This window comes from Heteronotia binoei, chromosome 16, assembly GCF_032191835.1.
Source record: "Heteronotia binoei isolate CCM8104 ecotype False Entrance Well chromosome 16, APGP_CSIRO_Hbin_v1, whole genome shotgun sequence".
Taxonomy (NCBI): Eukaryota; Metazoa; Chordata; class Lepidosauria; order Squamata; family Gekkonidae; genus Heteronotia; species Heteronotia binoei.
The window spans coordinates 21,310,333-21,326,156 of record NC_083238.1 but is presented as its reverse complement, the minus strand read 5'-3'; the positions used below and the strand labels follow the sequence as shown (position 1 = coordinate 21,326,156).

At 50.4% G+C, this 15,824-nt stretch overlaps 1 protein-coding gene across 1 annotated transcript in view; it reads right to left on the bottom strand.

Moving 5' to 3' along the window:
• Nucleotides 1-782: 782 nt before the first annotated feature.
• UPP2 (uridine phosphorylase 2) overlaps nucleotides 783-15,824 on the bottom strand; it is a 55,281-nt gene continuing 40,239 nt past the window's right edge. The window contains exons 6-7 of the mRNA XM_060257364.1: nucleotides 5,120-5,266; nucleotides 783-1,688 (exon numbers count right to left, since the gene is read on the bottom strand). Coding sequence (XP_060113347.1) covers nucleotides 1,531-1,688; nucleotides 5,120-5,266 — 305 coding nt within the window. The 3' untranslated portion in view covers nucleotides 783-1,530. The remainder of the gene's footprint in view (nucleotides 1,689-5,119; nucleotides 5,267-15,824) is intronic.

Sequence of the window (15,824 nt, the reverse complement as noted above, 5' to 3'; positions counted from 1 at the left end):
CGGTGGTGGTGGTGGAACAGACGGCATGTAGAAGAGCATCCAGGGGGGATTCTCTCCCTTGCCACTTTGATGTCTCTAGTATGCAAAGGATCTGTTCTATACACTCCTGAATCGGTGCCTGCCATTGCCTTACAAAGCACTTTCCTGGGGGCACCTTCTTTGGGGGGCCGTAACTAAGACCCCATAAATCCAATCCTTGCCAAACTTGGAGGACAGGTAAAGAAGAGTCAACCAGAGATCCCCTGCAAGCTTGGTGTTCCTAGCTTGCAGAAAATCCGTTCTGTACACTCCTGAACCTGCACCTGTCATTTCCCCAGACAACTTCCTTGGGGCCATAATTCAGACTCCATAAATCCAGTCCTCATCAAACTTGGAAAGCAAGTAAAGGATGGTCAGCTGAAGATCCCTTATCAGTCTGGTGTCTCTAGCATGCCAAGTAGCCACTCTATCTCATCACGAACCTCATGAACTGAATCAGTTTATTCAGTTGTTAAACGTTCATGATGGTTCCTGGTTTGCAAACTGGGCATGTCACGAACCATGAACCAAACCACATTTTACTGGTTTGTGCCCATCCCTACTGTTTCAAGACAAAGACTCGGAAGACCTAAGGTCATACCTTCCCTTTTCTAGTCTGAGGACTGTTAAGCCCTATACAGATGCACTGGAGGCTATATTGGCCCTAATGGCACAGCAGATATTCATGCATTCCTTAGGTTTACATCAGTTACATGTGTGAAATCCTGCTAACTGAAGTCAGTCACATATTTGAACCCAAAATGAATTTTAGCAGATCCTTGAATAGTATAATGTGGGACGATTAGGCATTAATTTTATATGGCTAAGACCACATTAAAAACAAATTCATAGGATAAGTGGCAACATTGTCAGATACGTTACAGCTGAGTTATGACGACTGTTGAATTGTAAATTTAATTTTCTTGTTCTACTGTTTCAGACACCCTCCCCTCTATTTAAACATGTGTAATCAAGTTATTAAAACATGACATCATATTAATATCTATACATGTATATTTACAGATATTTCAGAGAATTGCTGCAACAAAGGCCATTATCAAACTATCAAAGATTTCAGGTTTTCACGGCTGGCATCATCATTAGGGTTTGTAGAATCTTTCGGGCTCAAGTGCCGTGTTCTACTGGAGAAAGTTTTTCTTCCAGACGTTTCGTTCTCAGCTGCGGAGAACATCCTCAGTGGCGTTGCAGCCGGAGCAGGCGTTCTGACCTTCTTGGCTGCTGTGCATTGAGTGAGGCCAGGGCTGCTGGAGAGCTGCTATTTCTAGGCTGGAGGGGGTGTAGTGAGAGGGCAATTGGTTTGTGAATGTACCCATTGTTTGATGGGGCTTCCTGGAAGGGTGGTGATAAGGAAACTGGCTGTTGAATGTGACCATTGTTCTGTGTTGATTGCTGGGAGGGTTGGAAGGGGTGTGAAAATAAGGAAGATGGTTGTTGATTGTGCTGATTGTTCTCTGGAATGTGCTGGTTGTTCAAACTCTTTATCAAACTCTTTTAGACTGAATCTTCTGGATTCCAAAGCCCAAGGCGCTTTTTAATAAACACTGAAATCAGCTTTTGAGGTCGTTGTTGATAATCAAGTAGAACTTCGTGGGATGCCCGGATCTGGTCCCCATGAAGTCGATTAAGTAGAGTCACGCAGACAACTGCGGCTAGAAAGCAAAGAATTGGGTTTTTAAACAGGAGTGACAGACTTGTTTTTATATAAAACCTATACAAACTGCACAAGATGGTGAACAGCGACGTTCCCTCTGAGATGTGGAATCTTGTGAGCAAAAATTCTACTTTGTGAACTACTGGCATTAAAGCTGTGAGCTATTGCATAAATTAGTTTGCTCTAGGGTCTTTTTTCCTGAGCTGAGACAAAAATGTGTGAGCTGGAGGCTAAAACATTGTGAGCTATCTCACACTAACTCAGCTTAGAGGGAACACTGGTGTACTATAGATATGAACGTCCCATTTATTTGTATCTGTCAAGTGCTTGATGCATTTAAGGTGTGGTAACTTTGAAATCAATTAGCTAATTAATTAAAATATTGTTCTCAACAGTAAAGACTTAATGAGATCACCTGGTCCACACAGTTCGGAGATCTGAAATTTTAGTCAAAATCATGAATATGTACGATGCATCTTTATTTTGGAAGGCCATGAAAATTGTTGCAATGGAAAGTGGTAGCTACAATACTACATTTTTTAAAAAAAATCTAGTGATATTTTACATGGTCATTTATATTACTTTTGCAACAACAGCCTTTTCATTTCAGTATATGCCTCTCTTAGGCCTACAAAAGCTTGTAGATTCTCTAGCTCAGGAGTGGCCAAACTGTGGCTCAGGAGCCACATGTGGCTCTTTCACACATATTGTTTCATTTCATTTCATTTTATTTAGTTTATATCCTGCCCTTCCCACCAAAGCGGCTCAGGGCGGCTCACAACACAAAAGTTCTAACATAGGATTAAGTTTTAAAATACATCAATTTATAACATTTAAACAATAAATCAGTAAAAACAGTAAAACAAAGCCATTTACCAAAATGCCACACTACAGCCTTCTATTCGAAATTTTCAAGTACCGATCAGTTGTATGCCAACCGGAAGAGGACTCATTTCAACCGGAAGAGGACTCCTATTGTGTGGCTCTCAAAAGCGCCCGCCACCCTTTTGGTTGACTTGGAGAAGGCATTTGTTTCTTTAAATCACTTCTCCAAGTCAAGCCAGCCAGCAGCTTGGAGAATGCATGTAAAATTGCTTTCTTCCCACCTCTCCCCCTTCCCCATCTATTTCCTTCCTTCCTTCCTTGTAGCTCTCAAACATCTGATGTTTATGCAGGGCTGGTGTGTCCAAGTAGGCCGGGGAAGCAGCCGCCTAGGGTACCACCCAGCCATAGGGGTGCTTGGAGGCTGCTCTTCCTTGCTTCCGCAGCAAGAGAGGGCAGGCTCTGAGCGCCTCCTAGCACACATGGGACACACAGCTGGCCCTGTGTTTATTCTATGTGGCTCTTATGTTAAGCAAGCTTGGCCACGTGTGATCTAGCTAAATGTAGTCTACTTAGGTTTCCCAGGTCAGGCCTGGAGCTCTCCTGAAATTATAACTGATGTCCAGATTGCAGAGATCCTGGAGAAAATGGCAGTTTGGAGAGTATCACGTCCCTGCTGAGCTCTGTCCCCTACCCACACTGCCTTCCCAGGTATCACCTCCAAATCTCTAGGGATTTCCCAAGACACAGTTGGCAGTCCTAAACGTAATTTATATATGGTGTTTTTCAACATATATTTTGAAAACTGCAAGGGAAAGCCAACTCTGAGTTGAAAATTTCCTAGACATTTGAAGGTCGAGCCTGGGAAGAGCAGGGTATGTGGAAGGAAGGACCTCAGAGAAGAATAACGCCAGAGACTCCAAAGCAACCATTTTCTCCAGGGGAACTGATCTTTGCAATCTGGACAGGGTATGTAGAGCAGGGTATGTGGAAGGGAAGGACCTCAGAGAAGAATAACGCCAGAGACTCCAAAGCAACCATTTTCTTCAGGGGAACTGATCTCTGCAATCTGGACATCAGTTATAATTTCAGGAGAGCTCCAGGCCCCACCTTTAGGCAACCCTATAAGCCCACTCTGAAGCCTGAAGGGGTGCAGCCCAGACTCAAGTTAACTTGGCAACTCTAAATCCCCTTTTCCAGGGACCACTTAGAAAAAAATATATATGGTTAAACATCCCAAGAGGTTGTAAGTTTCTTCAATTAGTTATGGGATAGGGGCACTTCCATGCTTGAGGCTCAATGAAATATTCTTGCAATTCTATTATTAGAGGACTGAATTTAAACGATGTGAGCCTTTACTTCACTTTAAAAATAGCCTGGATTAGAACAGTTGATGCATTTTCAAGAATGTCAGCAGGAGCCCAGTGACCTTTGCAGCCAGTAAAAAAATGAAGCAAAACACATACATACACACGCACGCACGCACACAACCCTAAGCTGGAAAACATTGGCGTAACTTTCTAAAAACTTTTTACAAGGTGGCTTCAAAGGCTTTGGTTTTGCCAACATCATTAACCTTTTCAATCTATTGTACATGCTGATCAATCTCAGATAACCAATTTACAAAACCACTTAATTTCCAGAGAGAAAGTCTGTTCGCGGATAAGAGTTGTTTCAAATTCATTTTCGGCCTTTGTGTTGTAGCAATCCCAGGGAATCTAATTCTAGGAAGGGAATAGGATTTGGGGGCCATTCTGTTTTTTGTGCTGCAACTGTTCATTATTTGAGATCCCTCTGTGCAACATAAAAACAACACTCTGCCCTCCAGGCCAAAATACGTGTGATGCTGGAGATCCATGATCATTTTTTTTAAAAAAATGGAAATAGCACCAGCTGTTGGCTCCATTCTGGATAAAGGTTAGTGCAGGAGAAAAGGCCTGATTACTTTGCCCCATACCATTTTCTCAATTTCTGTTGCCCCCTGCAACTGCTTTTTGCCCCATAGATGGAAATGTATCCATATCTCTATGGTATCTATTTCAATCCCCTTTCCCTAGATTAAAAAAAAGCTATGTACAGAGGGATTTGTATTGGTAACATGGTACGGGGCAAAGGTTAAATCCCCTGTAAGCTGCACTCTTGGTCTTGATCACCGCCCCCTCCTCCCCACGCACACCGCTGCAGGTGGGAGTGCGCATGGACATATGGGTCTTACACGGAAAATACAATGTTTAGCAGAAAGCGTCTCTGACACCTCACTTTGAGTAAGCAGAGAAATATTCAATTGTATAGCCCCCACCTTCATAATTACGTTCTTAATAATAATTAAAATACTTTCAGCCTAGCTACTTGTTAACTGGATGCCTGGTTACAGTGAAGTGCTTTGGAGAGACTAGACAGTAGCTTGGATCCAGCAACGAGAAAGGAGGAACATAAACAAATTTGACACAATTCTACGCAAGCAAGGTCTTAATGCTTGAGGGAGGTCCCGTTTGCTCGAGAATTATAGCGCAAGTGAAAGTTTTGTGCTGGATACAGTCCAGTGAGTTGCTAAGAGCAAGGGATGCAGGGCAACTGTGAGAGCAAGTGTGTCATTTTTGTACTTACCTTTAAGACCGCAAAGACTGCACATAGCAGCAAATACAGTAGACTCCATTTCTATATTTCTAATGCCAGCGTTGTAAGCTCTTTTGAGGTACTCTAACTTTTTTTCATTGGAGAAGGAGCACAATGCCCCATCTAATCTTCCCTGACCTTAGAAAGAAGGCAAAAATATATATATATTTATTTATGTTATTCCATTTATAATCCACCCTACCCTGCAAATGGGCTCAGGGTGGCTCACAACCTATGATAGAACAATAATTCATAATTCATAAAACAACAACCTGTTTGTCTAAGAAGATCAGTTAATATATCCGATGGCAGTTTAGCCATTATAACTACAATGATAGTGATGCAACGATATTACGGAGGGCACATTTCTCTCTCTCTCAAAAAACCGCCCAGAGTCAGCTGGTTCCAGTGCCCAGTTGGTATAGGCAGTGACCTGAGGCAGATGGAACAGACCGACAGATTGTTAGGGTTGCCAACTCCAATTCAAGAAATATCTGGGAACTTTGGGGGTGGAGCCAGGAGACTTTGGGGTGGAGCCAGGAGACATTGGGGCGGAGCCAGGAACAAGGGTGTGACAAGCAGAATTGAACTCAGAGTTCTGGCCATTACATTTAAAGGGATAGCACACCTTTTTAAATGCCTTCCTTCTATAGGAAATAATGAAGGATAGGGGCATCTTCTTTTGGGGCTCATAGAATTGGACCCCCTGGTCCAATCTTTTTGAAACTTGGGGGGTACTTTGGGGAGAGGCACTAGATACTATACTGAAACTTTGGTGCCTCTACCTCCAAAAACAGCTCCCCCAGAGCCCCCGAAACCTCCGGATCAATTCCCCATTATACCCTATGAGAATCTATCTCCACATAGGGAATAATGAAGTGCTCAGCAGACGTTTCCCTCCCCCCGTTTCTGGCGAGTCTGAAGCAGGGGATTGGCCTCTCTGCTCACGAGTTGCTGCCAACTTCTTCACAGCAACACAGACACACCATTCCAAGAGGAAGCCTTTCAATCGGAGACTGAAGCCTCCGGAGGTGCAAAGGCACATGGTCCTCTGGGGGCGGGGCTTCCCCCCACCGGCCAGCTGCCTGGGGGGCGGGAAGGCGCCTGGGAAAGCAGAAGAACTCCCACTGGGACCTGGGGATTGGCAAGCCTACAGATTGTTCATACTGCACCACGAAGGCCAGTGACCTTTGGACACCCACCACCTCAGCCAAAAGCCTAGTGGAACAGCTTCATTTTGCAGGCCCTGTGGAATTATAATATATCTTGCAGGGCCCTGATCTCAACCAAGAGCATAATCCCATCAAGCAGGGCCCAGGGTTGAAAAGGCCCTGGTTAAGGCAAGGTGGTTGTCTTTCAGGCTGGGAACTACTAAGCGCTGCTGCACAGAAGAGTACAAGGCTCTTTGGGGCACATATGAGGTCAACATATGTTATACTTCCATAGGCAGAAAGCTTGAGATTTTTCTTTCCAGAAAGCCCAAACTTAAGTCACTGATCCAGTGCTAGGCCAGCCAGTTGATCAAGAAGCTGTTTTGGTTCAAGGGGAGCCCAGTGAGTTAACCCCCCCCCCCCCCCAATCAGCTTCATCCCCCCACACACACACACAATTGGCCCCAGTGCTTATTCTGTGTGGCCCTGTTGTTGATTTTTTCAGCAAGAATATGCACCCTGACCAGGGAGCCAACAGGCACCTGTGGGTAGGGGCCATCTTTGCTGCTCAGGGGAGGATGGGCCATGACACGGGACGCAAGTATCCTGGTGTCAGGTGACAAGCTGCGGGGGGGAGCCGCCTGCTGATGTAGACTGGCCCCTCACCCTCTTCCTGCCTGGTGCTCAGCCCACCCTCCCACCCTGCATGCTGTGTAGGCTGTGCTGGTTGCCAATTTTTGGGCCAGGATTTTTACACCTCCCCTGTGATTGGCCAGACAGAGGGATGCTTTTTTCAGCTACCCTGTGTGGTGTGCAGAGGAATGCTGTTTTGAAGCTGGTAGAGCCTTTTAAGCTAGCTTGGTAAATCTATGAGCGGGAGGTGGATTTAGGCTTGCCAAACCTCCGCTGCAATGGGGGGTTCTCCTGCTTTGATGACCCCTCCCCCACTTTTAAAAGTATCGGCAGTGGGAGACAAAATGGCACCTGTCTTCCCCCTGCATTATCTCCCTGCCCCCGGAGAAAGAGCGTGCCTAATAATAGGGGGCAGGGGGGGGAGAGAAAAGAATGTGTGTGTTTGTTAGGGGGCAGGGGAGGTGATTTCACTCATCTCAGATTTCACTTATCCTGAGCCCAGGATGCATGCTGTGCTTGGATCCGTCGGGGAGAGCTTTTCATTGGCTGGTGCCCTGGAGTAGGGGGTGGGGGGTAGTGGTAGGTTAACTGCATACTGACTAGCCCTTGCAGGATTGCCCTCTGTAATGTACTGGGAACCGAGACGGTTGGAAGGCAACATTCTTTATTGTGAGCACATTACAAGAGAGCGAGCACGCAGGCCGGGCCCCGCTTATATACATTGCCCGGAACTGCCCCCTGGATTGACCAGGCCAATCCTGGTCCATTCGAACTTCCCGCCACAGGTCTTGGTGGGCGGGGTGAATGGCGAGCTGCATCCAGGGACCCTGGGGTCGCCTTCTGTCAGGCTCGCCATGTGGTACACTCTAAAGTCAATACATAACACTCCTCCCCCCTTAGCTCAGGACACATAATCCCTCAAGTAAGCTGGAGCCGTGCACACCCTGGTCGACCTCCGGGGGGACCCCTGTGGGGTTGGCGTGGCCACCGGCTCTGTCAGGGGCCCGGCTGCTGTGGTGGACGGGGCGGTGGTTTCCCCACGTGGGGAAACCGCCGGCCTATGGCTGCTCCCGTCCTCTTGTCCGGTCGGGGCTCTGGCTGTGCGTTCGTCCCCTTCGCTTCGGTGTGGCTCCGCTTCCCGCTCGGCCGGAGCAAGCGGTGGAGCCATTCGTCGGGCAGGTGTGGCGGTGGGCTCCTCTCCGTCCTGTACGGCCCCTGGTTCCTCTGGTAGGGTGCGGCGGCGCATTTGGTCGATGTGCCTCCGCAAGATTCGGCCCTCTTCAGTGGCTACGTCGTAGTGACGGGACCCTAGGACTCGCAGCACCCTTCCCGCGACCCACTCGGGGCCATTAGCGTAGTTCCTTGCGTACGCCGGGTCTCCTGCGAAGAACCCCCTGGCCACTTCCCTGATCTTGGGACCCGCGGATGTCCGAGGCCCGGTCGGGGTGCAGCCTATTCAGTCTAGTGATAAGCTTGCGCCCCATTAGTAATTCCGCCGGGCTTACCCCTGTGACAAGGTTGGGGGTTATCCTGTGGTCGAACAGGAAGGCGGCTAAACGGTGGTCCCAGTCTCCTCGCACTATGCGGCCCAAGGCTTCCTTTGTGGTGCGCACCATTCGCTCCGCTTGGCCGTTTGTGGCCGGGTGGAATGGAGCGGACCGTATATGTCTGATTAAGTACCTCTGTTGGAACTCCTGGAATTCCCTGGAGGTAAAGGCGGTCCCTTTGTCCGAGACGATGGTATCCGGGATTCCGTGCGTGCACAGGACCCTGCACAGCGCCCTGATTGCCGCCGCTGTGGAGGTGGACGCCACCGGAATGACTTCAAGCCACTTGGTGCACGCGTCCACCAAGATGAAGAAGATTTGCCCCTGGAAGGGCCCCGCAAAGTCGACATGGAGCCTCGACCACGGTTTCCTGTTGGTCTCCCAGAGTTGCGCGGGGGCGCTTGGTGGTTCGGGTCAGGATTCTTGGCACGCTCTACACTTCCGGACCCATCCCTCTATCTCCTCGTCCATCCCAGGCCACCAGACGTAGCTACGTGCTAAGGCCTTCATCCTAACAATCCCTGGATGGGTTTCATGGAGGGACTCTAGCACCTGCCTCTGTTGCGGGGGGGGGAGCACCACCACCCTGCTGCCCCATAGAAGACACCCCTTGTGGGCAGCTAGTTCCTCCTTTCGCGTTATGAATGCCCTGAACTCCTCTCCCAGTTTTCCCACTGGCCAGCCCCTTACCACCCAGTCAAGAACCCGCGTGAGTATCTTGTCTCGCCCCGTGGCTTTCGCTACCTCAGCTGCGTGTAGGGGCTGCTCCGGGAGCGTTTCTATGAGCATCACATGGTGGGCTGGTGCTGGGTCAGGGCCCATGGTGGGCAATGGTAGGCGGCTGAGCACATCTGCGTGGCCCATCGCCTTGCCCGGCCGGTGGACCAGGGTGTAAGTGTAGGAATTGAGGAACTGGTTCCATCGTAGCACGCGCTATGATAGGATCTGAGGCGTTTGGCGGTCCGGGGCTAAGAGGCCCAGGAGCGGTTTGTGATCTGTGGCTATGGTGAACCACCGCCCGTACAAGTAGTCATTAAACTTGTGTACCCCCGCCACGATCGCCAGAGCCTCTTTGTTGATATGGGCATAATTCCGCTCCGCGGCGGTCAGGGTCCTTGAGTAGTAGGCCACCGGAACCTCCCTCCCGTCCAGGAGTTGGTGCCCCAGGATGGTGTCCACCCCGTACGGCGACGTGTCGCAAGCAAGGACCACAGGTAGGCTCTCATCGACATGGTGGAGCACGTCATTAGAGATCAGCAGCTCTTTTACCGCTTTAAACGCAGCGTCCTGTGCCCTCCCCCAGACCCACGGGGCATTTTTGTCAAGGAGTCTGTGGAGGGATTGCGCTATGGTGGCTTTGTGGGGCAGGAACGAATGATAGAAGTTTAATAACCCCAAGAAACTTTGTAGCTCCGCCTTATTTGTGGGGGTGGGGGCATCCACAATGGCGGTGGCTTTGTCGGGTGTCGGGTGGATCCCTGCAGCGTCCACCGCAAACCCCAAGAACTCTACCCTGGGCACCCCCATGGAGCACTTTTCCCGCTTCACTTTAAGACTGGCCTCTTGGAAACGGCAAAGCACTTCTCGCAGCCGGTTGCTGAATTCTTCTGCGTCTGGGGCGGCGATCAGAACGTCGTCAAAGAATGGCTGTACCCCGGGGATCCCTTTAAGGAGAGAATCCATCAGACTCTGGAATACCCTCGGGGCCACGCTCACCCCGAATTGCAACCTCCGCACCTTGAACACCCCCCAGTGGGTGACTATGGTCTGTGCCTCAGCCGTGGCAGTGTCCACGGGCAGTTGCTGGTATGCCTGGGCCAAGTCCAGTTTCCCAAAGACCTTGGACCCCGCTAAGGCAGCCAGAACGTGGCTAATGACTGGAACCGGATAGGGATTGTCCTGAAGTGCCTTGTTTATAGTGCACTTATAATCTGCGCAAATGCGCACCTCCCCATTTGGCCTGAGCCTGCTTCGGCGGGGAGGGCGGGATATAAATAAAATTTTACATTACATTACATTACATTACTTTACCGGGGTCACTATTGGGGTTTCCCACGCGGCATATGCAACGGGTTCCAGCACCCCCTGGGCCGTGAGGCGGTCTAGCTCGGCCTCTATTTTGGGCTTCAAGGCAAACGGGACCCGCCTGGCCTTCAACCTTACGGGCTGCACGAGGGGATCGAGGGGCAGGGATATGGGGGGCCCCTTGTAGCAACCCAGGGCCCCATCAAACACCTCCGGAAACTCCTTGCACACCTTTTTGAATCCCCCCAGCCCCAGCTGCTGTACCCCCCACGATTTTTATTCCCAGTGGCCGGAACCAAGCTAGACCCAACAGAGTGGTGAGCTGTCGTTTGACCACCAGTAAGTCGAGTTTGCCCCTAAACCCGTTGCCCCTATCCCACCCCCACTGTTGCCCAACCCAGGACTTGAACTGGGTTCTTTTGAAAGTCCCGAAGCACGAAGTCTGCCGGCCACAGGCTGGGCAGGCCACATGGGCACAGTTTCCTCAAAGATTCCTCCGAGATTATAGAAATGGAGGAACCCGAGTCCAGTTCCATCAGGCAGGGCTTCCCCTCAATCCTGACGGAGACCTTGACCTTGCGGGGGGTCTCGTCGGGCAAGTTCATTACCTGGACGCTCATTGATGTTGTCGCATATTCACCGGTGGACTCCTGGTTTGTTGACTGGCGGCGGCGGGGGGGTCTGGCATGGCAGGCCCTCGCGATGTGGCCCATCTTGCCGCAGCTCCTGCAGACCACGTTGCGGTAGGGGCAGTCCCTTCGCTCGTGGGGGTCGCTGCAGCTGGCGCACTTGGTTGAGGGTGGTCTCTTGGTCGCGCGGGGTTGCTCATGGGCCCGTCCCTGCTTGGCGGCGCAGCTGGAGTGCCTCTTCTTCCTCTGGGCCGCCGGGGTCCATCTTTCCTTGGTGTACGGCGTCGGTTCTTGTTTTGGGAAAGGTCCTCATGGACCGCTCGAACGCTACGGCCTCGTTGAAAGCACTCTGGAGGGTGAGCTCTTCTCTCACGAACAGCTTCTGTTGCAGCCTCTCGTCTCGCAGGCCCCATGTGAAACGGTCTGCCAGGGTCTCCTCCAGCTGTGCAAAGCTGCAGTTGCCTGCGATTTGGCGGAGAGCCGCCAGGTAGTCGGCGGCTGTCTCTCCCGCTGCCTGGTCCCTCTGGTGGAAGAGGAACCGGCGGGCCACCCGTGAGGGCTCTGGCAAGAAGTGCCCGGTGAGGAGTCTGACTATCTCCTCATAGGACTTCTCCGTGATCTTCGCGGGGGCCGAGAGACCCTTGGCGATCTGGAACATGGCCGCCCTGCAGACACTCAGGAGAACGTCCCTTTTTAGGTAGTCTTCTGTTATTCTGTTGGCTCGCAGGTAGCACTCGACCCGCTCCGTGTATATCTCCCATTCCTCCGGATTGGTGGGGTTGAACTCTTTGATACGGCCCGTTGTTCTGCTCTGGTTAGCCATGGTGGCTGCAGTGGCGGCGGTGGTCGCTGACGGGTTGCCTTCGACGTCTCCGATGGATCCGCGTAGCCCTGTTAGATTTCCCGGGCTAGAATCCCAACCTCGTCGCCACTGTAATGTACTGGGAACCGAGATGGTTGGAAGGCAACATTCTTTATTGTGAGCACATTACAAGAGAGCAAGCACGCGGGCCAGGCCCCGCTTATATACATTGCCCGGAACTGCCCCCTGGATTGACCAGGCTAATCCTGGTCCATCCGAACTTACCGCAACAGGTCTTGGTGGGCGGGGTGAATGGCGAGCTGCATCCGGGGACCCTGGGGTCGCCTTCTGTCGGGCTCGCCATGTGGTACACTCTAAAGTCAATACATAACACCCTCCCCACCTCCTTTCTGGCTCCTCTCTTTCTCTTCCCAATCTCAGCGTTTACACAGAGAACCTGCTGGGATCAACTTGCAACTGCTTTGCATGCCACAGGCTTACTTCATCCCACTTCTTCGTCTTCGCACATTTACTCGGAAGTAAATCCCAGTGTTTCAGCTGAGTTTACTCCCGAGTAGGTGCAAAAAAGATCACAGTGTCTGCTTCCTGCTGAAGAGAGCCGCCCCAATCTTGTGCACGCTGATTTGGGAGCACTCTTTGAAGTAGCCACGCTGAATTTAAGGCTGCTGTTCTAATCAGCGTTACTGGGTGAACTTTCCTTCTGAGCTTAGGGTTGCCAATCCCCAGGTAGGGGCAGGGGATCCCCCGATTTGGAGGCCTTCCCCCCACTTCAGGGTCATCAGAAATGAAGGGGGAGGGAGAAATGTATGCTGACCATTAATCCCTATGAAGATTGATTCCCATAGGGTATAATGAAGAATTGATCTGTGGGTATCTGGGACTTGGGGGAGGGCTGTTTTTTGAGGTAAAGGCACCAAATTTTCAATATAGCATCCAGTGCTTCTCCTCAAAATGCCCCCCAAGTTTCAAAAAGATTGGACCAGGGGGTCCAATTCTATGAACCCTAAAAGAAGGTGCCGCTATCTTTCATGACTTCCAATTAGGGTTGCCAATCCCCAGGTGGGGGCAGGGGATCCCCCAGTTTGGAGGCCCTCCCCCCACTTCAGGGTCGTCAGAAAGCAGGGGGAGGGGAGGGAAATGTCTGCTGGGAACTCTATTATTCCCTATGGAGATTTATTCCCATTGAAAATCATGGAGAATTGATCCGCGGGTATCTGGGGCTCTGGGGGGGCTGTATTTTGAGCTAGAGGCACCAAATTTTCAGTACAGCATCTAGTGCCTCTCCCCAAAATACCCCCCAAGTTTCAAAAATATTGAACCAGGGGGTCCAATTCTGTGAGCCCCAAAAGAAGGTGCCCCTATTCTTCATTATTTCCTATGGAAGGAAGGCATTGAAAAGGTGTGCCGTCCCTTTAAATGTGATGGCCAGAACTCCCTTTGGAGTTCAATTATGCCTTGATCTTGGCTCCACTCATAATGTCTCCTGGCTCCACCCCCAAAGTATCCTGGCTCCATCCCCAAAGTCCCCAGATATTTCTTAAATTGGACTTGGCAACCCTATGCTGCAGTAATGTAAATAATTAATAAAGTAGCCCTTAGTTATTCCCAACTCTTGTTTTTGTCTCTTTGTTCCCACTGGGGAGGGGAAATGGGTGCTTCCACTGGCTCCACCATTAGCCACAGCCAAGGAAGGTAGGCCAGTCTGATGCTGGCCTATATACGTCCTTTACTTGGACAGTCGGTCCCAATTTCCTTCATCAAGCCCAGAGCTTCTGTTTTTGCTGGCTCTCCCTTCTAGGGATGTGCATTCGGTTTGGCCAAACCGTATATACAGCCGAATCACCACTGATTCAGCTGTATACGGAATAGGCTGCAGCCGATCCCCATAGGCGCCCATTATACGGCAGCCGAATACGACTCGCTGTATATTTACGAATAGCTATTCGTAAGTATACGGCTGTCAATTCAAAAGGCGGGAAAGTAGCTTCTGCAGCCTCAAAGGAGCTGCTTGCCTACTTTCCCGCCTTTAGTTGCCTTTTCCATAGCCTCCCTGGGATCAGGGGGGAGGGGAGGGGGAAGAGGAGCCCCAGCAGCCAATCCAAAGCATGTATTTGCAAAATGCATTGCAAATGCATGCTTTGCAGGGCTTTTTAAGGAGTCTTCCTGGCTGGACTCCTCCATTGCTGCTTTGTTGGTTGGTGTGAGAGATTGTGCTGCTGGCTGGCTGGCCCTTAGCTTCAGCTGCTGCCTGCTGCTCTCTCACTCAGCCTTACCAGACTTCCCTGGACTAGAGAAGACAAGGTAAGACAGTATTGGGGTTCTTGTTTTTATTTATTGTTGGTAAAAGGACTTTTTAAGACTCAGAGTCCCTTTACTTATCCAGATTTGGGTGGTGGTAGTCGTGGGGTAGCTTATTTGGGGTTAGGGGGTTAGGGGTTTCTGCTTAGGGAGGGGGCCTGGGGTGGGGGGGTGTTGCCAATTTGCCCATATCTTAATTTAGTGAGAGGACTTTTAAAAGTGCAGTGTCCTTTTACTTCTCCTGATTTGGGTGGCTTGGATTTCTTGGGGTTAGGGTGAAGGGGTTTTTTGGGGAGGAGGGGTTGGCAAAGTTCCTGTATTGTTAAAAGTTTATTTTTTTACTGTTTTAAAAGTATTCAGTGTTTGATTTGTTGCTGCTGTGTTGTGCTGCTGCTGTTACTAATTTCCATTGTTTAAAAGGCCACTTTTGTCCCCCTTTTCCTGGTTCTGGTTTTAGGGGGGGGTGTTGTTGACTGATTTGGCCTGAACTTTCTTATTGGTGAAAAGGCCACTTTTTTAACACTTGGCCTTTTGTGATTCTGCTGGTTTTGTTTTTTTTTTTTTTTTAATTACCTCTGGTTGGTGTGGGGGTTGGCGAGGTTGTGTGTGGGCTGGGTCACTTTCTTGTTTTATAGAGTAGATTGTGTGTTCTGTGGCAGGGAAGCTGGCACCTGGGTGAGAGACCCAGAACCAGCAGGCTTGTTGTGGTTGGCCAGCTCTCCCCATGTTGTTTGGGGCAGGGCTGGAGAGCTGGCATCTGTAGATTGTGTGTTCTGTGGCAGGGAAGCTGGCACCTGGGTGAGAGACCCAGAAGCAGCAGGCTTGTTGTGGTTGGCCAGCTCTCCCCGTGTTGTTTGGGGCAGGGCTGGAGAGCTGGCATCTGTAGATTGTGTGTTCTGTGGCAGACTTTGAGCAGATTGTGTTTTGTGTGGCAGTGACGTTGGCAACTGGGTTTATATTGGTTCCAGGCCTGCACTGCAGGGTTCATAGAGTAGATAGAGGGATGGCCCATAGGATATAATGATGGAATAGGGGCACCCTCTTTGGGTGCCCCTGGAATGGGATCCCCTGGCCCAATCTTTTTGGGACTTGGGGGGGTTGGAGGGGAGAGTCCCCTGCAGGTCCCCTGCAAATTTGGGGGCTCTCCCTCAAACCCCCTCCCCCCCAGGTGGCTTCAAATATACCCTATTTGCCATTGATTTCAATAGCCCATAGGGTATAATGATGGAATAGGGGCACCCTCTTTGGGTGCCCCTGGAATGGGATCCCCTGGCCCAATCTTTTTGGGACTTGGGGGGGGGGGGTTGGAGGGGAGAGTCCCCTGCAGGTCCCCTGCAAATTTGGGGGCTCTCCCTCAAACCCCCTCCCCTCCATGTGGCTTCAAATATACCCTATTTGCCATTGATTTCAATGGCCCATAGGGTATAATAGGGCCGTATATTCGGAAATAGCCGCACATCTACCGTATATGCGGCTATTCCGAATGCGGTATTCAGGAGTATACGGGGATTCCGAATCCCCCACCCCCGGTATACTTCCGAATCCGTGTAAATCCGAATTTTTTTTTTTGCACATCCCTACTCCCTTCCA